The sequence below is a fragment of the Diaporthe citri genome (genome assembly GCF_014595645.1).
Source record: "Diaporthe citri strain NFHF-8-4 chromosome Unknown scaffold_3, whole genome shotgun sequence".
In the NCBI taxonomy this organism is placed as follows: domain Eukaryota; kingdom Fungi; phylum Ascomycota; class Sordariomycetes; order Diaporthales; family Diaporthaceae; genus Diaporthe; species Diaporthe citri.
In genome coordinates, this window is record NW_025064848.1 from 3149293 (window position 1) to 3172613 (window position 23321).

Consider the following 23321-nt stretch of genomic DNA (forward strand, 5'->3'; position numbering starts at 1 on the left):
GCAGTTAGCTCGGCCGGTATCAAGTACGAATCAAATGACAGAACAAAACACCAGACTCGGTGGCAAAAAGACTGCTTGCGGCCGCGCTTGCCTTGATATTGTGCTGCTGGCCTCACGTTGATGAAAACTACGGGGGGTGATTCTTACGTAACATACGTCTCCCAAGCAGACGCGACTACCTCGCGTCTCGCTGTGCAAGGGGCTGGAGGCTATCCGGCTCCTTTCATTTCGCTTTCACGCTCACCTCCACCCCCGCATGGAAAGCAGCCAGTATGGAAGCCGACGAGAGTGGCTACACCCACGATGATCACAGAGTGAGTTCTGCCCAGTTTGCGGTTGATTTTCTGCTAACAGAAGCTATCCAGGCAGCTTTCATCTTTGGGCAAGATGACGGGATTGATCGGGCCTCACGTCCGGCGAAACGCAGAAAGATCTCTGGAAAGTCAGCTCCGGTGAAATCCAAACCTGGCGCCCATTCCCAGCCTGCGTCAGAGTTTGTACCACTGCTTCATGGGGTAGAGAATGCCGAGTTTGTGAACTTAAGGCAAGCGTTGTTCGCCGATGCCTGGACCGCCATCGATGCGAGAATGCAGGTGCGTCAAAGTCATTCAGAATGTGAACTTGCCAAATCACAGGCGTGCTGACTTTGTTGTGTTGTATAGCTTGTTCTGAAGGAGTCAAACCGCAGCACCTTGGATGCAGTTGCATCATTCGTAGGCGAGGCCCCCGCGGACGGGGATTCCAAGATCCGAGCGGCGCTTATTGTTACCGGACCGAACATCTCGTCTCAAGACCTCCTATTCGAGCAGTTAGCCGAAGACCTGGGAGGCTCTGCTAAGGGTACCTTTGTCAGACTCCAGTCGGCGGAAGCGCCGAATTTGAAGGCGACGCTGAAGAAGATCATTCGCGATGGCACGCAACGGTCTTCCGAGCATGTGGGAGAGGATGCCGAACTCTCCGTAGGGAGGGATGTGAGTCAAAGACAAATTATGGATCTCGATTTGAGAATGTGACTGATGGGATCTCCTGGAGCAGGGTCGCAAATATCTCGATTATGACTTGGAGGCGCTGCATGCACACGTCAAACATCATGAGGCAGAACAAGTCATTGTTGCTTTCCAGGATAGTGAGGCGTTTGATACCGGCCTCTTGTCCGATCTGATCGCCCTGTTCAAGTATGGAGTCTTCTGCCCCATTAATCATGAGAACCTGCAACTGACACAGTATCTTAGGTCATGGAAAGATAGGATTCCGTTCACTCTCCTGTTCGGGATTGCAACCTCGGTTGAACTCTTCCAGGCCCGGCTCCCGAAGTCGACCAGCCAAAATCTCTATGGCGCCCAATTCGATGTCGTGCAGATGTCATCTGTTCTCGAGAACATATTCAAGGCTGCCGTGGCCCATGGAGCCAACCCGTTGATTATCGGCCCTGGCCTGCTTCGTGACTTGATCGAGCGGCAGCAGAGCCAAGTTGCCGGGAGACAGATATTCATGAACTCGTTGAAGGTAAGTACCCGATCTGGTATTAATGAAGACCAAGGAACTCACAATCTGCAGTACGCTTATATGTGCCACTTCTACGCCAACCCTCTGTCAGTTCTTCTCTCGGAGATCAAGCCACAGCCGGAGCACCTTGAAGCGCTTCGTAATCTTCCATCTTTCCGGTCTCATATCGAGAATTCTCTCGAAGCCGGAAGGCTAAAGCACGTACGATCACTGCTGGATGATGACGCCTATCTCCTGGCCGAGCAGCAAAGGACAGCCGTCAAAGTCACAGCGAAATGGGAAACTCAGCTTCTCAGGTCACTATCACTACTTGATGCTAGCGGGCTCCTCCAGGAAAGCTTCATCGCCACATACACAAACGCTCTTGATGATGGCATTGATCTGCATTCTGATAAGAGCGGTCTTCTGGATGTGATGAAGAGAATGTCTCCTGATGAAATTTCGTCGCTTCTACAGCGTCTTTTGGACACAATTCGGAGCGGCGACCGGGAGCTTGGCATGTCAGGATGGGCCACTGAAGAGAAGAACTTCGTGCACGCTCTATCCGACATGCTGGAGCGACTTGCCTCGCTTCAAGCTCAATCACAGCTAACGGGGAAGCCCTTGCGCAGCCAGTACAATACCCAGACCAGGCTACTCAGAACTACGGTCGTGGCACAGAAGGTGCAACTGAGCCGGGATGAGACAAGCCTGTCAGAGGAGGACAAGGCCTTCACAGAACTGGTCGACGCTCTCGTGAGATCTCTGGCTGCAGAAATATCATGCCAACCCGCAGACGCAATCCTCTTTCATGAACTGTGGATGTACGAGTCCATATCGCCTCATAAAGATGTATTTATTCCGCGACCTGGGGTTGTTTTTGAGCGTGCCCTCTCGAAGCCTAATGACTACCTGGCTTGCGCTTGCTGTAGCGCAGCCGATGGGAACGCCTCCACGTTGCCGGCGACGTCAATCCTGTATCACCTGTACGGAGAAGCGGGAGCGCTGGTCAATGTCGCTGACTTATGGTCTGCCTTCTACGCGCTCGTTGGCCGTGGTGACGACGAGGACGAGGACCCGAAATCGAAACCGAAAACCAAATCGACCAAACCACGTGGCGAAGACGGCTTTGACGAACGTGCTGCGTTGGTTCTCTTTTACCAGGGCCTTGCGGAACTGAAGGCCATGGGGTTTGTTAAGCCGACTAAGAAGAGAGCCGATCACATTGCTAGACTGAAATGGCTGTGATGCCTTATCAGGGGGTTGGTATGATGGGGAAAGATTTGTGACTGGTAGCTTCTCACGTGAAGAGGAATGGCCCTCCGGCTTAGACAGTTAGGAAAGGGCCTGCACTCGTTGGATTTGTCCTATTGCGGATGACACTAAACGTAGTTCCCGGCCATTTGGCGGCTTGACTTCCAAAGCTGTCATGATGTCTCACACCTCATAAAGGTGCTTTCATTGACGGTCACTGCGGCCGAAGAATTTAAGGAACCGTGTGGCTCACATGGCCAGTATAAAAGACACAAAGGAGGTCCGAGGACCTCTTAGAAACGGCTGGACCCTTTTGCACACCCCCCCCCCTCAAGAATACCTCTAATGAGGTGACCCGAGAAACCCAACAAAGACCAACTCCTGTAGTCGCGCTCTTACAAGTAGCACTCGTAAGCCCGCAGAATCAGACACACCTCCTCGATCTGCACTGATCACGATTTGGCGTTTTACCAGAGGACCGATTTGATTCACGGTTCTGCTCACTCGACACAAAAAAGGGAACAAATAGATTGTTGCTGCTGGCACAGCGATAGCCTTAGCCAACTGACACACAGTCTCTTGTAACTCACACCATCCATCCATCATTCTCTTTGGCCTTCCAACTGTTTTGACTATTGATGAAAGGAGCTCGCTCTTTTTGGCTTCCCAGATCTCTTCTATTTAAAGCATTACGGTTTGACAGACCCTTTCTGGTAATACCAAATTCTCGACTCTCCCTCATCTGAAGAAAAGAAAAATACCATCTCTGCCTACCTACCATCCAAACACTCAACCATGAGCAACTGGAACAACGGCCCCCAGGGCACACAGCAGCACCAGCCCCCGCCATCACCCTCCCAACCACGGATCCCCCTGGGCGGCAGCTACAGCAGCAGCAGCAGCGTGGGCAGCCGCCGCGCGGACCGCAACGAGGCACTGGAGGCGAAGCTCAGGCAGATGTCGCTCCCCCTCGCGCCGCTCGTCCAGCTGACGAGCGGGCAGGTCCACCCTAGCTTCCCGCCGACGCTGCTCAACTTCTGGCTCCTGACGGACGCTCAGCTGGACGAGATCGCGCACTTCTACCACCAGCGGACGCCGTGCCAGTGGACGCGGCACTATCCGTGCCCCATAACCTGGGAGGAAGGGCTGGGCATCGAGGAGAAGCGGAGGAAGATCGGGAAGTTCATCGGGCTTAGAGGCGTGAGTAATCTTTTTTCTTCCTCCCCTTCCCCTTTCACTGCAGAGACCCCTGGCGCGAGATGGCGTTGTTAAAAGAACTCGAAAAGAGGCTGAAGACTGACAGTTAAGTGAGATAAGTGCGAGACGCCATTACATATCAAGACCGAGGACGAAATCATGGAGGAAGCCAGACAAGCCAGAATGAGGGAAGACGAGGACGAGGCAGCGAGGAGGAAGTTACCGTGGTATCGGTAGTAACCGCTCGCCCGGAAGCCTTCGAATCCTGTCTCTATTTCAAGCCTCATCCTGATCCGCATCTAGCGTCGCACGTTGATTTCCTTCGCCTGTCTAGCATTTTGGAGATTGTCACATAATATCTCGAGATTATCAAAGATATGTCCCATAGCCAGGAGTCGCGGTGATTTAGTCCGATTTTTCGTAGCACGAATTTATCAATTGATGTCCTCTGTTAGCCCCAACAACCATGGTGTCTGATTCGAGATTATCTAGACGGATAGTAAGCCTTGAACGCCGCGCAACCGTAGAAATGCCGTGAATGCCGAGCTTGAATGCCGAGCTTGGGATCCCGCAAGAACTAATGTGAATTTTGTACAATGTCCACGGCCAGACTGTCCATGGGATAGGGCCCTTCTATAGGTACGCCACCGATAGCCAGGTAGCGTTCGGCCCCGTCGTACACGCTCAAGTCCTCTTCCGAGCGCCGGATCTTCCGTTGCGAGGGGATTTGCCCTATTTCTTCCCCTTCTTCTTCTTGGAAGCTCCTGTGCCCTCGCCCGGTGTGCCCGCGTCGACCAGGATGCCGTCGTCGCTCGGGGCCGTGGCCTGCGACTTTTCGCCATCCTCGTCGAGCTCCTTCATGAAATCGGAAGAGATGGCGGCGCGGCGCTTCTCCCACCACTCCTTCTCGGCGTCTGTCCTGGCGGTTATCTCCTCGAGCTTCTTCTGGAACATCGTGTTTGCGGCAATCTCGTTCGCGGTCTGGAAGATACTCTGGCCCCAGTTGGGCGCGAGACCATTGGCCTAGAAGGGGACAAAGGTCGGTCAGCACAAAGGGAACTTGTTGAAAGGGCAATCCATGTGTCTCATGTCTCAAACGCACCTCCATAACTACGTCGCGCAGCTCAGCCTCCATCTCGCCTTCAGCGCGCGTGAACCTCTGCCACAAGTCATCGCCAACGCTTCCTCTCTGCAGCAAAGTCGAGCATGCCTGCTTAGCCGTGCGGATCTGGATGATACGGTGGATGTCCTCGACTGCGCGGCGGATGAGGGCGGCCCGGAGGATACTCTGGGGGACTTGAGGGGCCTTTTCTTGGCCCTCCTCAGGCTCTAGATGGAGTAGCGATAGGTAGACATTTCGTTGCAAGTGTGGGCCGAACCATGGCTCGAGGTTTGCTTTTTGTGCTGCCGCGTCTGTCAGCTGGTGCCGGAACATAGAAATTTGGGTACTCAAGAGGCACTCACCAGCCTTGCGCTTCCTGTATACGCTTGAAAATGTAATAAAGGTCCCGCCCAAAACCAGTATGTAAGCGATAGGGAGGATGAGTCCCCTCCAATCCAGGGAGAACATGGCGCAGGGCAATCAGAGTACGAAGACAGGTGGGGTCTCGAAAGGAAAATGTTTCAATAAAGAAGATGAGATGTGGACAGAAGTGAGCGACAATAAATACCGGGGTAGAATTAAGTGCGCCGGCACGTCTGTCTTTGAAGGGTGGGAAGTTCACCTTGAGGAGAGGATGGGGAAGCCAAAGTGACCGTATTCAAAGAAAAAGACAGGTTTACCACAGCACCACCGAGCGGACGCAGTGCCACCAGCGCTAGGTGTGCAACCTGGTGCCGGCTGTTTGGTGCCTGCCGGGCGGACAGACCCCAATTAGGTACATCGGTACCTGTCAGTGCCAGTCACTTAGACACACGGATAGCTCCAACCTGACCAGCCTGATATCCGCAAACGGGTCGCAAACGGGCTGGTTCACGTAAGATTGATAGGGGATGCCCAACAAAAAAGGCGGCGAACGTAAGTACCAACACATGACTTTGTGAGTGGCATACCTGCTGGAGCTGGAGCTGTAGCTGTACCTGGCCTTATTAATGCCGAGACTTGCTCTAGTAGGTACCTAGTCTATCCATCCGTGTAGGTGCCTCTGCAGGTCCGTGCTCGAGCAGGCAATAGCAATGACGAAACCTGAGAGCTGCCATTTTGCCCCGGGAGCTCTGGCCGTCTCCCCCACCCATTTTCACCTGCTCACCGGAGGAGGGGCCAGGCAAGCTTTCACCCGGCACATCACTTCAATGATCTGATCTACTTGTTTACAAAGCAGGAATACTGACTAGGCACTTAACCAGCAAACACCAGCCTTGGTCTTAAACCACCCTCCTAACAACCTACACTCCCAAAAGCTGCCTGCCTTGAACCGTTTTCTTGTCCTCAATTTCCATAGCCCCGAGGCTCCTACTGTCCCGCAGTCATCACCCACCCCGTCTTCTGACTCCCTCTCTTTTCACTACATCCACCCACTGGTAGTCACCGCGATGTTGCTGAGAATCCGTGGGCCTGATGGCATGCTGCGCATCAATGTCAAAGAGACGGACTCCTTTGCAGACGTTGCCACCAAGTTCTTGGCCGAACTCCCACCCACCGTCGATCCCACCACGATTACCTTCTCCAACGCACCCGGAGGCAACGACTACAAGACTGTTGCTGAAGTAGGGCATGTGAATGTTGCCCAGACTGGTCTCAAACATGGCGACGTGGTCTTCATAAGATACCAACATGCCCAGGTCATGGGCAATGGCAATGCGAACGGGGACACAGACAAGGGCAAGGCGCCGTTGGCATCCTCTACGAACCGACTGAATGGGAAGCCCATCCTACCGACCGAGGACCTCCCCATCGACCCACCGCCCCTGACCTCGCCGAACGAGAGGATCAAGAATCCATGGGAGGTCGTCGTGCAGTCCAAGCTCGACGACTCCCTGGACAAGAAGACCGGCAAGATCCCTCGGAAGATGGATACCATGTGCCGCCACGGCCCCAAGGGCATGTGTGATTACTGCCAGCCCCTAGACCCTTTCGACTCTAAGTACCTCAACGAGAAGAAGATCAAGTATATGTCATTCCATGCATACCTCAAGAAGATCAACGCAGACAAGAACAAGCCCGAGTTGGGCAGCTCCTACATTCCTCCCCTCGTCGAACCATACTACCGGGTCAAACGCGACTGTCCCTCAGGCCACCCACAGTGGCCGGAAGGCATCTGCACGAAATGTCAGCCGAGTGCTATCACGCTGCAGCCCCAGCAATTCCGGATGGTCGACCACGTCGAGTTTGCCTCTCCAGCCATCATCGACACGTTCCTGAACGCTTGGCGCATGACCGGGACTCAGCGGCTAGGCTTCTTGTACGGCAGGTACGAAGAATACGAGGTCGTTCCGCTGGGGATCAAAGCTGTGGTGGAAGCCATTTATGAGCCGCCGCAGGTGGACGAGATAGATGGGATCAACCTGAACCCTTGGGAGAACGAGAAGGAGGTTACAGATGTTGCGAGGTTGTGCGGCTTGCAACAAGTTGGTGTGATATGGACCGATCTTCTCGACGCGGGAAATGGAGACGGGACTGTGGTGTGCAAGCGACACGAGGACTCGTATTACATCGCGTCACAGGAGATCACTTTCGCCTCCCGCTTGCAAGCACAGCACCCAAAGCCTTCGAAGTGGAGTGACACGGGTCGCTTTGGCTCGGACTTTGTCACCTGCGTCATCTCGGGTAACGGAGAGGGTGGTATTGAAATCAGTGCATACCAAATGACCAACGACGCCGTGGAGATGGTCAGGGCCAACATCATCGAGCCTTCTGCTGATCCTGGAAGAATGCTGGTGCAGGAGGAGGAGGAAGACGATGGGTCAACCAGCCGGACACGGTACATACCCGAGGTGTTCTACCGCAAGATCAACGAATACGGCGCCAACGTGCAAGAGAACGCGAAACCGGATTTCCCGGTTGAGTACTTGTTCGTGACCTTGACTCACGGTTTTCCCGACAACGCACAGCCGACGTTCACGGACTTGGGCTTCCCAGTTGAGAACCGCGAGTACATGGGCGAGGCTCAGGACCCAAGCGCTGTCGCGCAGAAGCTCAAGGCCAGCTCAAAGTCAGACAATGGACAACTCGTCGTCTCGAACTTCCACTTCCTGTGCTTCCTGCACGGCATGGGCATATTGAGCAAGGTGAGCAAGCAGGCAGTGGCTGCACTTCTTTCTGAGCCTTTTCTGACCAAAATTATGAACAGGATGAGGAAGCCCTTCTCTGCCGTGTGGCAACAGGCCACGACCTCGCGGATGCGTTCCAGCTGAAATCAACAACAGGGTGGCAGACATTACTGGCAATCTTACAGTCGACTGGTGAGAGAATCCCCAAACGCGGCCTTGAGGAGCTGATGGACCTGGACTCCAGCTCCGGCTCTTCCTCCCCTTCTCATACACCCCATTACGACCCAGCTACCGAACATCTTGCTAAGCGCGTTGCTGCCGTTAGGCTGAACTCGACCCTACCAAAAGATGCCATCAACGAAACGGTTTCGAATTGACGCGGTGGAATCGGAGGGATGGGTTGTGACAGGAATGGCGAGGGCAATCTTTGACTTGTGACGAGCAGGAGCAAAGGCATCGGCTTACTTGGGTTCGGCGAATCGGCGTTATGGCATACCGCATAGAGAGCATTAGAAGGACGACGGCAAGGACACTGCCTGTGTGCCAGCCATAAAAGCATTGAATCCGAGCAGAATGATGTATCTGACATGATCTGCCCTTGATACATCAAATCAGGTGCTGAAAGTCGGCTCTGATTGTTGTCACACTGATACTGGTGATTGCCATGAAACGTTGAATATTTCCAGAGCGGTGACCTCAAGGATGTGTTGTATGGACTTCTATTATGTCATTTGGTTGAGAGGTATATTGTTCGTGTGGTATTTATTTACAACTGCTTGTACACTTCCCCATCATCGCCTGCTACTGGTTGCACCTCTTCCCCTAGCTCTGTGAGATCCACTTCGTCCTCAGGAGGGGGAAGTTCATACGCTGCAATATCGGCAGCGCCCATCTCCTCCTCTGCTTTCCAGAAGGCCTTTTTCAACTTTTTTGGGGTGTGATAATCCACTTCTGCCTTCTTGTAGTAGTACTCTAGCAGTATGTCGTAGAGCACGTGTGGATCCTTGACCTCGCTCGGGCTCTTGGGCGCATCGACGACCCCCACGCCCTCGCCCTCGCCCGTGCCCGCGCCTGCACGTTCGTTCTGGGCCTGCTCTCGCAGCCGCCTCTTCTGCATTCTGTCGATCATGGTCTGCAGCTTCATCGTGGTCAGCATCACGAGCTTGGTCGACCGCGCCGATGGGCGGTCGATCCCCTCGTACTCGGCGATCATCTCCAGCAGGACGTTGCGCGTGATCTTGAAGCGCATCAGGTCCCGAAGGCTCACGAGCGCGACGATCATGCCGGCCCAGTCGGCGCACTTGCGGAAGCTGTGCAGGATCAGCTTCACCTGCGCCTCAGACAGTTCGCCGTGGCGTGTGCGCCGCCTCTCCAGGTGCAGGCCGGTCGAGCTGATCATGTCCCTGAAGAAGGCGCGCGCCTGTCTCTGTGACTCGGCACTCAGCTCGGGCGCGATCTGATGGAGCTCTCTTCCCCGGAGGGAGTTGATGGGGAGTGACTTGAACAGGACGGCGTATGTGTCCGTGTTGGGCAGGATGGAATGCTCGTGCACCATCAGACCATAAAGTTCCCGCGCCTTTTCCGCATCGCCTTGTGCAGCCGCCGCCATGATCAGCTCGTTCATCATCATGGCATCTCCGCCGATCTCGCATTCCTTATACGCCACGAACAATTCCTCGAGCCGGCGGAAGAGGCCGCGCTCGCGATAGTTTTCGGCCAGGAGGATGAATGTCTCGGCAGTTGCACGTGGCACCATCGTGTAGTCGAGGTCATCGCCCTTGTGCCCAGAGTTTTTCGGACGGCCGTCGTAGAGCCTGATGGGCCAATCTACGTTGCGTTCTCGCTGGCGCAGGTCAACGAAAGCCTTTCGGGCGTGAATCATGGACCACGCAAGAATTTCAGCCTTCTTGCGGTTCTCTGCTGTTCTCGATCGGAACCAGGCCCCGATGAGACCGTTGACTTGTACAGATGCGGCCATGACGCCATTGTCCTGCATGAAGACAAGGACCTTGTAGGCCCCATCGAGATCTCTGGCACCAATGAGTCTCTTCAGCCACTTGCCAAAGAAGAAATTGTTCTTCACCGAGCTGGGCAGCTTCTTGTTACCGTACAGATTGACGGTGCCCGAATATATCATGTCCGTGAACGCGTACATCGCATAATCTGTATGGCCCGTTGTAAGGAAGATCGAGATGACATCGTCATAGTCGTCAATTTCCATCGGCTTGTCGAGCTGTGCCGCGAGATCTCGCATGCGCCTATACAACCTGAAGCCCTTCTCCGCATTGGCGAGGTCTAACGAACTGGCGTATGCTTTTATGAGGTGCAGGAGCACGCGGGAATCCGCGGGGGTCGAAGCACTTGCCCGGTCGAGAACAGCTTGACATGCCCTTTCCGCGCGCCCTGTGTCCCCTTGTTGTGACCATAAACGTACTCCCAGCTCCCAGAAAGCCATCGCAGAGGAATCACTATTGCCAAGGGTTGGGCAGAGCCTCATCCAATTCTCAGTCGCGACCTTCTCGTAACCCTCGGAATATGTTGCCTCGATCTGTAGCAATTGCTGCTCGTCGCTCAATTGAACCCCCTGCCCTGCCATTGCATCACACAGGCCGAGGATATGGGCCATGCGGTGAGGGTTTCTGTCGCTCTCCCAAGAAAAGATGGCCCACAGGTCGTTCCACGCATTCGTCGGCACTAGCCTTTGTGGATCGGACAAGACAGATTTTGCCTGCACGAAGTATGACCATGTTTTCGAGATATGGCTGTTATCCAGTTCATTCTTTCTTAGAAGGATTGTGCAACGCTCGATGGACCTATTAAGATAGCCCAGGGGTTTATTGATCTTTTGTATCTCGCTCCTGCTCATGCGCTGGCCATTCTTCACCTCAGCAATGAGAGGGATGGGCGTGGTGTCGCTTACAACCTCATAGGTTTCCAACGCGTTCCTGTAGGCCTCGAATGCGCCCTTGGGCCCGTGATTTCTCAGTATCCTTTCGAGAAACTCAGATTTGTTGTTCAGCGATTCCAGTGTCGCGTCGAGCTTCTCAATCTTGGCCAACGCACTGGCCTCGAGCGCCTTTATATCCTCCATGTCGACATCATCGCCGTCCTCTCCGACGGGCACCTCCCGGACCTCGCCCTTAGCATCCTTTTCAAAGTATTTTACTGTGTAATTTTTTTCTGGCGTCTCGACTGGCCTTTTCGAATCGGGGGACAGGCGAGCCTGACCCCTCGAAGCCCTGGCATAGGGCCGCCCGGCACTCGGGTTGGGTCGCTCTTTGGCGAGGCCGCTGAGGCAGGAGTGGCAAACGTAAGGGCTTCTTCGCGTCGCCAACCTGACAAGGGCAGTCTTGGGAGGCATGAAGAATCTTTAAAAGTCGGCCATGGATGGCAAATCTACAAGAAGTAGGGAGGACAAGTGCTAGTTGAGGAACATCCCCAGTAGAGAAAGTCAAGCGCAGTCTGATTTGGGGGGGGGGTGGCGGCGGGCCAAAAAAAAAAAAAGTGACGTCTCTTTCGCAAGCTCCAAATTTTGGGGAGCTCGTCCCTAATCGTCTTGCGATAAGCAGCTAGCGAGACCGTTCTGCCGAAGGCGGTCAGAATTTTCCTCCCGATTCTCTCTTCCTTCGTTCATTGCGTTCCGCCTTGACAGACTCTCGAGACACAACGCAGTACATTCGACTATCGGCGCCATGTCGACTGCAAACCCCGAGTACCTGCGCTTGACGGGCCACAAATCCTTCACCCACCGCCTCATCCTCTCGACCCTCACCGGCAGACCCGTCCACATCTCTGGCATCCGCAGCTCGTCTCCCACCGCACCCGGACTTGCCCCCCATGAAGTCTCCTTCCTGCGCCTCCTCGAGGCTGTCACCAACGGCAGCTCCATGCAGATCTCCTACACCGGCACAACGATAACATATCACCCTGGTTTGATCACCGGCACCGTGGCCGGAGCAGGCGCCGCCTCGGACGATGTCATCGAGCACGCGCTGCCCGCAAATTGCTCCAGGGGCGTCACCTACTTCCTGCTGCCACTGGCCCTCCTCGCACCCTTTTCAAAAGCACACATGAACGTCCGCTTCTCGGGGCCAGGCGTCATCACCTCCGCGACCAACACCGGCGACATGTCCGTCGATTCCTTCCGCACAGCCATCCTCCCACTCTACGCCCTCTTCGGCATCCCTCCCGCGCGCATCGAGCTCCGCGTGCTGCAAAGATCCTGCCCGGGGCCCAGGGGCGGCGGCGGCGGCGGCTCGGTCGAGCTGCGCTTCGCCAGCCAGGTGCGCCTCCCGAAGACCCTGCATCTCAACAGGTCGCCCGGGCGGATACGGAGGATCCGCGGTGTCGCATATTGCACAGGTGTGTCGGCGAGTAATAACGCTCGCATGATCCACGAGGCGAGGAAGGTGCTGAACCCACTGGTGTCGGACATACACATCGCTGCGCAGTACGACACTGCGCCGCTGGTGCCAGACAAGAACGCGCCTGGGAAGGGAAAGAAGAAGCTGGGCATAGGCTTTGGGCTGAGCCTGGTGGCAGAGTCTAGTGTGCCAGGTGTGTTGTACTCTGCGGATGTTGTTGCACCGCCAGAGGGTGGTGTGGTCCCGGAGGATATTGGTACGCGATGCGCATATCAGCTCGCCGAGACAATACAACAAGGAGGATGTGTGACGTGGTCGGCAGCCAGAACGATTCTCACGCTGATGGCTATGGGGTCAGAAGACGTCGGACGATTGAGGTTAAGCAAGGATACTGTGGGTACTGAGGAGGTTTTGCAGCTGGCCAGGGATTTAAGGAGTTTCGGCGGAGCAAGCTGGGGCCTACGACCTGTTGAAGATGACGATTCGGGTGATATATTGGTATCTGTGAAAGGCTCTGGAGTCGGGAATGTGGGCAGGAAGATCGCATAATACCCCAGTAATGCAAAGCCCCTTAGGAAGGGACGTGATAATTATCAGATGCTTCGTAGAAAAGTCCATGCTATACTTATCATCGCCTATCATCGCTGTCTTGTGCGGCGCTCTAACCTCGCCTGGCTTTCAGCGGCGAGCGCAGCCCACGTTGTTGTATATCCGGTGAGGCGCAGTGGGTAGCCAGCCACATTAGAGGCACCATTACTCTCGGCGGCCAATGTGCGCAAGGAGTGCACGACGTGGAAATTCGCCAACAGACCGTTGCCGGACATCAACACGTCCAGTAAGCTCGGTCTGTCTGCTCCTTCTTCCCGTGAGTCCGAGCCGCCCAACGATCTCAAGATCCGCTGATATCGAGCCTCCAGTTGCCCATTACGGCTGCTCTCCGCAACGGCCGGGGGCGGTCGTTCCGTCACCAGTGGCTGCAATTCGATGTCCCTGGATTCATCCTCGCCAAGCGGGTCATCTCTCAGCACCCCTCGCTCTTCGGCATCCAGATCCTGAGTTGATGTAGCATCCCCCACAACGGCGGGCTGCGCCCGCGGAACCGGTGTGTTGGCATTTGTTTTTGGAACACCCCCGGCGGCAACACTTCGAAGTGTGACCTCAATCTTCTTGAGGCGGTCCTTCTCCAGCCACACCGCGCACATGACGCACTGCAGCATCAGGACCAGGCAGTCCAGCAGCAAGAGGCCGACCCTGGAGGCCGGCGCCTTCTGTCCCACGAAGTCGATGATGACGCCCCCGTGTAGATAGCCTCGCATGGTCTCGCTTGCTTCGGGAAGGGCAAGCAGGAGGTGGAGGAGCATGCATATTATGTTGGTGGCGAAGACGGTGTATATCTGCGGCCGTGGCGCGGGCATGAGTTTGAGGAAGTCTTCGGGTTTCGGCGTCAGGTACATGTACTGTACGAGGGAGCGCATGACGAGGCGGGCAAAGGAACAGCTTCAAGGACAAACGGGTTAGCAAACGTCAGCCAGGGCGGGATTTGTGAGGGGCGAGATGGACGGCCATACTCCATGTAGTACAACACACACAGCTCAGCGAACACCAGGACGTCCAAGCTGCTCATGAGGTGTGTCATGAATTCGAGCTTCTTCGCGATGCCGACCTTGGCCCGGCGTACCCGGGAAGACGAGCGTCGCCGTCCATGGCGAGAGCGCCGCCGTCGCTGGGACTGTTGTCTGGATGGCCCTTGGGCATCGCCCTCGTCCTGGGATCTGGCGTCGCTGTCGTTGTCGTCGTGGGTTGGCAAGCGGGCCGCGGAGCTCGCTGGTGTGGGATCATTGTTCATAGCTCCGCCGCACCTGGTGAGGAAGGCTTGTCGGGTCGGATTTGGTTAGGTTGGGCCGCACATGTTATGTTGGTGGTCAGGATGAATCATTTGTCGTCGGGTCGTGTTCGCACAATTAATCACTGGCACCTCTGGGGCCTCTGGAGTCCGCTGTGGGATCGAAGAGTCGGGGCTCAGACGATGGGCGAGATACGGTTAATAAGCTGGGGATGACGGAAGTCGAGGCGAGGGCCGCCGAGCCATTCGAGCCGGCCGCTTACTAGTCGCCCAACATCATTATGCAAGGCCCCTGCTACCCAGCAGCAATTTACACACAACCTGGTGTGAAAATAGTTGGAAAGGGTATTTTTTGTTGAATCCTCTGCAGAAAATGAAATCAAGCCAGAGGTAGACCTGTCATGGCTCATTCAGGCCATCTTCCACTTGCTATGATCTCTATTCAATAAATAGAGCTGTGAATTATCACACTGTTAGCAGCTTAGGATATGTGCCTGGATGGCCTCAACCTCCTCACTTAAACTCCGTATCTTTCGATTGGAACTCCTAATGGCTTGAAGAGTCTTGCGTTGAAGCAGCCAAGCCCCACATCATCTCGTCATTGCTTGGCTGTAGTAAGCGATTTCCGTTGCCGACCATGTTGGCCATATCTCGATGCATTAAATGAGAAGGCATCAATGCATCTGGCAGTCATGTTCGTACAAGGGCCGCGGGCGTATGCTTGGCCGCAAGGGTTGGTACGTCGACTATTCCAGTACGACGGCGTCTGTCCACCGCCATATTTGCCGCTCTCTTAGGTCCTTCGGTGGTGCTAGAAAACGGCTTTGGCACACAGCCTGGCGGTGAAAGGGCCGAGCCGACCATGTCCCGTGCGATGGACTGGTGGCCAGCATGTGGCTGCGACTGAATTCTACATGCTTGGGAGCCTCATTTTCCCTTGATTGTTGACTGAGACATAGCTCCGTGCCGAATTGACACGGCCAGTTTCGTGGGAGCGTTTATCGGCTCGGGTGTTGCATACGTAGGTAGTACTAGAACCAAGCTGATACAAAGTATATCAAGCAATTGTTTACAAGACACATATATATTAAATGAAAATTGATTTCTAGTGGTACTGACTCGTTTCTTCCTCCTGTGTTCGCTTTTCCCAAGTTGTCTGGACATTTCGATGTAATGCCAGGTAATTCGTGCAGTACAAGCAGCAGTTTTGGCATGTACCTAGGCACTCTGGAATGGAGGGGCACAGGCGCAGACAGTTTACACAGACACCCCACCTGGAAGTGACAGGGGTCGAGTGCATTTTCCAGACTTCCTGAGGGCCCCTCGCTGTGACTCAAAATGACCGAAGCAGCATTTTAGATCTACAACACGTCCAGGTAATCCGCCCGCCCCCTCGAGTGCAATCCTTCCACCTACAAACCCCACAGTCGACGAGATGGCGTCCTCAGGCGATCTCCCTTCGGAGATCCTCCTGGCATTATCCAAGTCGGAACCTATTCTGTCCCAAGAAGCCTTCCCTAATGCCACCTTCGCAGAGGTCAAGGCAGCTCTCGACAAACTTGCGTCGCGGTCTATGGTCACCTACAAAACGATTGAGAATGACGAAGCAGCCCTCGAGCCCGAGGCAGAGGGCATTGTCGCCAACGGTAGTCATGAGGCAAGAGTCTTCGAAGCTTTGCGACAGGCTGTTGAGGGCCTCACTGTCCAGGACCTCGAGAAGACCATTGGTGACAAAAACGTCACCAAGGTCGGCCAGGGGAAAGCCTTCAAGGAGAAGTGGATTTCAAAAACTAGCGATGGCAAGCTCAAGGCCTCTGTGAGTATCCCAAGATCCCAACAACGGAGAGCCCGACGCTGACTGTCTCTGCAGACCGATTCGATCAAAGACACGACCAGGGAGCAGCTCAAGGCCATCAAAGAGACGAAAACGTTCCCCGACGCCAAAATCCTAACCGATCTGAAGAAGCGAAAGCTGGTCAAGATACAGAAAGTCATCCACTTCAGGATACAGAAGGGCGACAAGTTTGCATTGGAAATCGCCAAGGAGGAGACGGACCTCACGGCGGAGATGCTACACTCAGGCGCATGGAAGACTGCAACCTTCAAACCATACAATTTCAAGGCACTGGGAGCGGACCAACGCGCAGGAGCTCTGCACCCGCTGAACAAGGTGCGATCCGAGTTCCGGCAGATCTTCTTCGACATGGGCTTCGAGGAGATGCCGACCAACAAGTTCGTCGAGTCTGGTTTCTGGAACTTCGATGCGCTGTTCGTGCCACAGCAACATCCCGCCCGAGATTTGCAAGATACCTTCTACATTTCGGACCCGAAGCAAGCAGATCTGCCTCGAGCGACGGGCCCAGATGACAAGGCTGATTACAAGACGTACGTGGAGAACATCAGGGCGGTGCACGAGAACGGAAAGTTCGGATCCATTGGCTACAGATACCCTTGGTCAGAGGAGGAGTCGAAGAGGCTGGTTCTGCGGACACACACGACCGCTATCTCGACAGCTGTGCTGCACAAGCTTGCCCAACAAAAGGGCCCTGCTGGACGGCCACCACCAGCAAAATGTTTCTCGATCGACAGAGTCTTCCGGAACGAATCAGTCGATGCGACGCACTTGGCAGAGTTCCACCAGGTCGAGGGTGTTGTCGCCGACTACGGACTGACACTGGGAGGTCTGATGGCGTTCATGGAGGATTTCTTCAACAGGATGGGTATCACAGACCTGAAGTTCAAGCCTGCGTACAACCCTTACACCGAGCCCAGCATGGAGATCTTCAGCTACCACAAGGGTTTGAACAAGATCGTCGAGATTGGCAACAGCGGTATGTTCCGGCCGGAGATGCTGGAGCCTATGGGCCTGCCCAAGGACATGCGGGTGTACGGCTTTGGTCTGAGTTTGGAGAGACCGACCATGATCAAGTACGGCATCTCGAACATCCGCGAGCTGCTTGGACATAAGGTGGATCTGAATTTCATCGAGCGGAATCCGGCTGTTCGTTTCTAGATGCGAGAACGAGGCGCGGCAGCATCATAATTAGAAACTTCAAGAATCCATGAGTGCATTTCACAAGGGGCGGAATGATGGGCTAGAGGATTGAAATTTGATGCCAACTGGAGAACAAAAGTCTGGAGACTGGCTCCGTGTCGATTACATTTCTCTAAACTTGAAGAACATACTTTTGAGACGCATGGACATCTTCATGCCATCGCCGCAGCAGCTTCTCTGAAGCTACCGACCAATTTCCTCCTGGGGTCAGCCTGAATGTGTGTGACAACCCCCTGCAATGGCGCGTCATCCTCTTCGTCCGTTGAGAGCGAGCCGTCGCAGTCGACCTTGGTGAGCAGGAACTGGTACTGTGCATTCCGGTCCCGCACACCACCATGCTTGTGCCGGGAATACGCGCCGGGCGTTGTGTCGTAAATATCAACTAAGCCGTCCGACGTTCGGGCGACAACGCGTTGCAGGGCCTCGGTCTCACGCTGGGAGCGTGAAGGGTCACTGTGCGGCGCCATCATTTGTGGCTCCGCAAAGCTGCCGTAGTGCATGCCGTTGGGGACGCTAAAGAGGAGCGGCCCCGACTCGACCTCGTCCTGCTCCTGCTCGACAGAACCTCGTGGTTGGCCACCACCTAGGCATGATGCGCAAATACCCATGGTATGTATGTACTCGTACGAGAAGAGAAGGCGGAGAAGGATTGGCGCAGAAAGAGTGTGTTGCGGAGGGTGTGGTTTATTTTGACATCCACACGCGTAGGCTAGATCCGGATCGGTTTTAGGCGCATAAAAGAAGAAAAGGAGCGAAGTGGCTTAGTATGTTTTATGCATTGTCTGTCTGCATCGCCAATTGACGTCGGATTCGTTCTCGAAGGGGAGGGACGCCTTGAAGAACAGAAAGTCTCCTCGCGGCCAAGGGCTTGGGGATAGATTGCAGTGGTACGTAATGGCAGCGGGGAATGGATCCGAGGGCTCGTTCACTCAATTGATCGAGGATACCGATGCTTTTATTGACCCCACGAGCTCCATGGACTCAGCTTCATGCTATGGGGATAGAGAGACAGCTTGGAGATCGACACCCATTCCTGGTGGAAGAGCTAGTCAACTGTGGACTGCATGCCAGACGCAACATCTGCAGTGATAAACCTAGAGGTACTGGGCAGGCGGGATGTTGACTGCTGTTCGTGCCCAAGTCGACCCTGTTCTGCCAGAACCTAATCCAAGGTCAATTAAGAGTCATTTGAGAGGCTAGAGTCATCTCCCTCCGGGCATCGTCATTTCCCCATGCTCCGATCCAGTTTGGCGGAGCCGATGGGCGGGACTTCCCACGGCCCAAAACGTGTGGCTCCTACTTCGGAGCCCCGTTGCACGAGAGATTCAAATTTTTCCTCTCCCAAACTATCTCAGACTACTAGGAATGGCTGCTCGCCAGTTAGCCCGCGTCCTTGCTCACACCCCTCGCAGGCTGCATTGGCTTGCAGTAGTAGAGACACGCAACCACGGTGCCTGTATGTACGCATTGGACTTGTAGAATATTGCAGCTGGGTAGGCTGGGCGGGAGACCAAACGGGGTGGGAGAAAAATTGGGGACCTAGGAAAGTTTGGACAGGGGAGCTCCCAACCTGACCCAGATCTGGACTGATAGGGCGAGCTCGGTATGTACATATCTAGCATCTTATCAGCCCCGCCAGAAAAAAGAATCCCCCCCGGGGTTCACATGTCCCGGGTATGAATCACACCTCAACTTTTCGAATCCAGCTCTGTCACTTTGTCAATTGGGTATAAAGAGGACGGAAAGGGTTACTAGAGCCGCAATTGGGTAACAGCGCCCAGCGTCGTCGCCGTCCTCGTCCCCCCCCTCTACCCCCAAATCTCCTTCACACACCATGGCGCCGATCGCGCTGGCAGCTCGAACGCCTGCCCTCCTCCGAAACACCACTCGAAAGGTCCCAATTCCTGCCGCACACTCTCTCAGGACCTTCACAGCCGCAACGCCCAATGCCTCTGCCAGGTTACAGGTCCAGGCCAAACAGCTTGTTCAGAAGCGCAACTTTCTGAGCAGCGCCCGCTGTCTGGCGGCCGCGGCCACCCAGTCTGCGCCGAACCCCCAGGCGTACCTTGAGAGCGGCGTGGTCAAGCCCAAGGAGACTGTGGACGTCAAGAAGGTCCTCGTCATTGGATCTGGTGGTCTTGCAATTGGCCAAGCTGGAGAGTTCGACTACTCAGGTTCGTCACTCAAATCGTGGAGACCTCTGCTGGTTGAGGGAAATGAGTCACACGACATGGCACTACGATAAGGACTTGACTACTGACATGATATGTTCATCATACAGGATCTCAGGCTCTGAAAGCCCTGAAAGAAGCCGGAGTCTCCTCTGTGCTGATCAACCCCAACATTGCAACCATCCAGACGAACCATTTCATAGCGGATGAGATATACTACCGTAAATACCCCCCTCGAATACACGAAGCACCATTCACTCATGCCGCATGACTCCATACACATGTCTTTGCCTGGATATGTAACGGCATGGAAACGTGTAGGGTAAATGCTGACCGCGCCTTGTGTAGTTCCGGTCACACCTGAATATGTCACGTACGTTATCGAGCGTGAGCGACCCGATGGCATCTTCCTCTCCTTTGGTGGGCAAACGGCCCTGAACCTGGGTGTCCAGATGCAGAAAATGGGCACCTTTGAGAAATATGGTGTCAAGGTTCTGGGAACCAGTGTTCGAACCCTCGAGCTCAGTGAGGATCGCGATCTCTTTGCGAGGGCCTTGGATGAGATCAACATCCCCATCGCGAAATCCATCGCTGTCAACACGATCGAGGAAGCGCTGGATGCAGGAAAGAGCATAGGCTACCCATTGATTGTCCGCGCGGCCTACGCACTGGGCGGTCTCGGATCAGGTTTCGCCAACAACGAGGAGGAGCTCCGCAACATGGCTGCTCGCTCACTGACGCTGTCCCCGCAAATTCTGGTGGAGAAATCTCTTAAGGGCTGGAAAGAGGTCGAATACGAGGTCGTCAGAGACGCGAACAACAACTGCATTACTGTGTGCAACATGGAGAACTTCGATCCATTGGGTATTCACACTGGAGACTCCATTGTGGTCGCGCCTAGTCAGACACTCAGCGACGAGGAGTATCACATGCTCCGTTCGGCAGCCATCAAGATCGTTCGCCACTTGGGTGTCGTTGGCGAGTGTAACGTCCAGTACGCTCTGCAGCCAGATGGCCTGGACTACCGTGTGATCGAGGTCAACGCTCGTCTCTCTCGATCTTCTGCTCTTGCATCAAAAGCAACGGGCTACCCGTTAGCTTATACTGCGTATGTCTTTTCCTTTTACAGTTCCCTATTCGTTGTGCTTTCGAATGGACAGGACTGCGTCACTTTAGGCTCTGTGGCAGGTTACTAACACACAGCAGGGCTAAGATCGGTCTTGGACACAGCTTGCCTGAGCTCCCCAATGCCGTGACAAAGACGACTACTGCAAACTTCGAGCCTTCTCTCGACTATATCGTCACCAAGATTCCTCGGTGGGATCTTGCCAAGTTCCAACATGTGAAGCGCGACATTGGCAGTTCTATGAAGTCCGTTGGAGAGGTTATGGCTATTGGCCGGACCTTCGAGGAATCATTCCAGAAGGCTATCCGTCAGGTCGACCCCAAATTCGTCGGTTTCCAGGGTGACAAATTCGAGGACCTGGACTTTGAGCTTCAGAATCCCACTGATCGTCGATGGCTCGCCGTTGGTCAAGCCATGCTTCACGAGAACTATTCCGTCGAGAAGGTTCACGAGCTGACCAAGATTGATAAGTGGTTCTTGTACAAGCTGCAAAACATCGTCGACATGTCCAAGGAGCTCCAGGAAATTGGCAACCTCGATGGTCTTAAGAAGGACATCGTTCTCAAGGCCAAGAAGTTGGGTTTCTCGGACCGGCAGATCGCAGACGCCGTCAACAGCACCGAAGACAAGGTGCGGAGTCTTCGTCTGGAGTTCGGTATCAGGCCGTGGGTCAAGAAAATTGATACTCTTGCGGCCGAGTTCCCTGCAGACACAAACTACCTCTACACCACTTACAACGCCTCAACCCACGACGTTACATTTGAAGACAACGGAACTATCATCCTGGGCAGCGGAGTGTACCGTATCGGTAGCTCTGTGGAGTTCGATTGGTGTGCTGTGAGCGCCACACAAGCTCTGCGCAAGATGGGACACAAGACCGTGATGATCAACTACAACCCAGAAACCTACTCGACCGATTTCGATACTGCCGACAAGCTGTACTTCGAAGAGCTGTCCTATGAGCGGGTCATGGACATCTACGAGCTCGAAAACTCCAGTGGTGTCGTCGTTTCGGTTGGCGGACAGCTTCCCCAGAACATCGCTCTTCGCCTCCACGAGACCGGGAAGGCCAACGTTCTTGGGACGAGCCCCGTCCAGATTGACAAGGCTGAGGACCGTCAAAAGTTCTCCGCGATCTTGGACAGCATCGGCCTTGACCAACCTGCATGGGCTGAGTTGAAATCTGTTGCGGAGGCCGAGGAGTTTGCGAACAAAGTCGGATACCCTGTTCTCGTCAGGCCCTCCTACGTCCTGTCTGGAGCTGCGATGACTGTGATACGGAGCAAGGACGAGCTTAAGGAAAAGCTAGAGGCTGCCAGCAACGTGTCGCCCGACCACCCTGTGGTGATTTCCTCCTACATTGAGGGAGCCCAAGAAATTGACGTCGACGCAGTCGCATCTGAGGGCAAGCTCATCATTCACTCAGTCTCAGAACACGTCGAGAATGCTGGCGTCCACTCCGGTGATGCGACTCTTGTTCTACCTCCCCACACTCTCGACGACAAGGTAATGGCACGGGTCAAGGAAATCGCCGAGAAGGTTGCAAAGGCTTGGAAGATCACTGGCCCATTCAACATGCAGATCATAAAAGCCGACAGTCCTGAAGGCGGCGAACCTCAACTGAAGATCATCGAATGCAACCTGCGTGCCTCTCGATCCTTCCCCTTCGTCAGCAAGGTTCTCGGAACAAATTTTATCGACGTGGCTACCAAGGCGCTCGTCGGTGAGCAGGTACCAGAGCCCACCGACCTGATGGCTGTCAAGCGCGACTACCTTGCCACCAAGGTCCCACAGTTCTCATGGACGCGTCTCGCCGGTGCCGACCCTTACCTGGGGGTCGAAATGAGTAGTACGGGAGAGATGGCTTGCTTCGGTAAGGACCTTGTGGACGCGTACTGGGCTTCCATGCAGAGTTCGATGAACTTCCGCATGCCCGAGCCTGGTGAGGGTCTTCTCTTCGGCGGCGAGCTGAAGAAGGAGTGGCTTACCAAGATTGTCGACTACCTCTCTCCTCTCGGTTACAAGTTGTTTGCTGCGGACAACGAGGTGAAGCAATTCATCGAGTCGACGTCCAAGAACAAGGTGACCGTTGAAGTTATCGAATTCCCCAAGGAGGACAAGCGGGCCCTTCGTGAGGTGTTCAAGAAGTATGACATCCGCGGTGTGTTCAACCTTGCCCTGGCCAGGGGCAAGACAGTAATGGACGTCGATTATGTAATGCGGCGGAATGCTGTCGACTTTGGCGTGCCACTGTTCATGGAGCCACAGGTGAGTTCCGGAATCCTGGCAAAATGACCACCCCACCTTCAAGCGTGACAAAGCATTGCTGACCCTGCCGCGATAATTAGACTGCGATCCTGTTCGCCCAGTGCATGAGCGAGAAGCTGCCTCGGCCCGAAGGCATCCCGTCCGAGGTCCGCCGTTGGTCGGAATTTCTCCAGGGCAAGCCTTTGTAGATAACCCAGTCTAGATGGGTGGAATGGTGGAAGCCAGAAAAGGCAAAGGATATCTCTTGGGCGGCGTTAACAGGTCTTGCTCGTTCTTTTTTACTTTTGTGCTTATGTGCAAATAAGCTGTGGCATCTGGAATTATCAGAAAAGCGGGATACCACTCTGTC

General features: G+C 54.6%; 10 protein-coding genes across 10 annotated transcripts; 6 read left to right on the forward strand and 4 right to left on the reverse strand.

The window, feature by feature from the left end:
* Nucleotides 1–272: 272 nt before the first annotated feature.
* INS49_008437 (uncharacterized protein) lies at nt 273–2733 on the forward strand (the record flags this gene model as incomplete). Its single annotated transcript, XM_043169180.1, has 6 exons — nt 273–314; nt 366–593; nt 663–971; nt 1036–1175; nt 1233–1506; nt 1558–2733. 6 exons carry the CDS (start codon nt 273–275, stop codon nt 2731–2733), a joined length of 2169 nt encoding a protein of 722 aa, XP_043026860.1.
* An 801-nt stretch (nt 2734–3534) lies between these two features.
* INS49_008438 (uncharacterized protein) lies at nt 3535–4173 on the forward strand (the record flags this gene model as incomplete). The annotated part of the gene is made up of 2 exons (XM_043169181.1): nt 3535–3939; nt 4081–4173. The coding sequence occupies 2 exons, from the start codon at nt 3535–3537 to the stop codon at nt 4171–4173; spliced, it is 498 nt and encodes a 165-aa protein (XP_043026861.1).
* A 495-nt stretch (nt 4174–4668) lies between these two features.
* On the reverse strand, nt 4669–5506 carry INS49_008439 (uncharacterized protein; the record flags this gene model as incomplete). The annotated part of the gene is made up of 3 exons (XM_043169182.1): nt 4669–4959; nt 5039–5340; nt 5401–5506. The coding sequence occupies 3 exons, from the start codon at nt 5504–5506 to the stop codon at nt 4669–4671; spliced, it is 699 nt and encodes a 232-aa protein (XP_043026862.1).
* Nucleotides 5507–6468: 962 nt separating this feature from the next.
* Nucleotides 6469–8522, forward strand: INS49_008440 (uncharacterized protein; the record flags this gene model as incomplete). The annotated part of the gene is made up of 2 exons (XM_043169183.1): nt 6469–8163; nt 8226–8522. 2 exons carry the CDS (start codon nt 6469–6471, stop codon nt 8520–8522), a joined length of 1992 nt encoding a protein of 663 aa, XP_043026863.1.
* A 389-nt stretch (nt 8523–8911) lies between these two features.
* On the reverse strand, nt 8912–11506 carry INS49_008441 (uncharacterized protein; the record flags this gene model as incomplete). The annotated part of the gene is made up of 1 exon (XM_043169184.1): nt 8912–11506. One exon carries the CDS (start codon nt 11504–11506, stop codon nt 8912–8914), a length of 2595 nt encoding a protein of 864 aa, XP_043026864.1.
* A 331-nt stretch (nt 11507–11837) lies between these two features.
* On the forward strand, nt 11838–13058 carry INS49_008442 (uncharacterized protein; the record flags this gene model as incomplete). Its single annotated transcript, XM_043169185.1, has 1 exon — nt 11838–13058. The coding sequence occupies one exon, from the start codon at nt 11838–11840 to the stop codon at nt 13056–13058; it is 1221 nt and encodes a 406-aa protein (XP_043026865.1).
* Nucleotides 13059–13147: 89 nt separating this feature from the next.
* Nucleotides 13148–14355, reverse strand: INS49_008443 (uncharacterized protein; the record flags this gene model as incomplete). Its single annotated transcript, XM_043169186.1, has 2 exons — nt 13148–14006; nt 14078–14355. The coding sequence occupies 2 exons, from the start codon at nt 14353–14355 to the stop codon at nt 13148–13150; spliced, it is 1137 nt and encodes a 378-aa protein (XP_043026866.1).
* Nucleotides 14356–15787: 1432 nt separating this feature from the next.
* Nucleotides 15788–17365, forward strand: INS49_008444 (uncharacterized protein; the record flags this gene model as incomplete). Its single annotated transcript, XM_043169187.1, has 2 exons — nt 15788–16168; nt 16223–17365. 2 exons carry the CDS (start codon nt 15788–15790, stop codon nt 17363–17365), a joined length of 1524 nt encoding a protein of 507 aa, XP_043026867.1.
* Nucleotides 17366–17559: 194 nt separating this feature from the next.
* On the reverse strand, nt 17560–18015 carry INS49_008445 (uncharacterized protein; the record flags this gene model as incomplete). Its single annotated transcript, XM_043169188.1, has 1 exon — nt 17560–18015. One exon carries the CDS (start codon nt 18013–18015, stop codon nt 17560–17562), a length of 456 nt encoding a protein of 151 aa, XP_043026868.1.
* A 1226-nt stretch (nt 18016–19241) lies between these two features.
* INS49_008446 (uncharacterized protein) lies at nt 19242–23160 on the forward strand (the record flags this gene model as incomplete). The annotated part of the gene is made up of 5 exons (XM_043169189.1): nt 19242–19581; nt 19689–19799; nt 19927–20686; nt 20785–22972; nt 23053–23160. 5 exons carry the CDS (start codon nt 19242–19244, stop codon nt 23158–23160), a joined length of 3507 nt encoding a protein of 1168 aa, XP_043026869.1.
* Between the last annotated feature and the right edge of the window lie 161 nt (nt 23161–23321).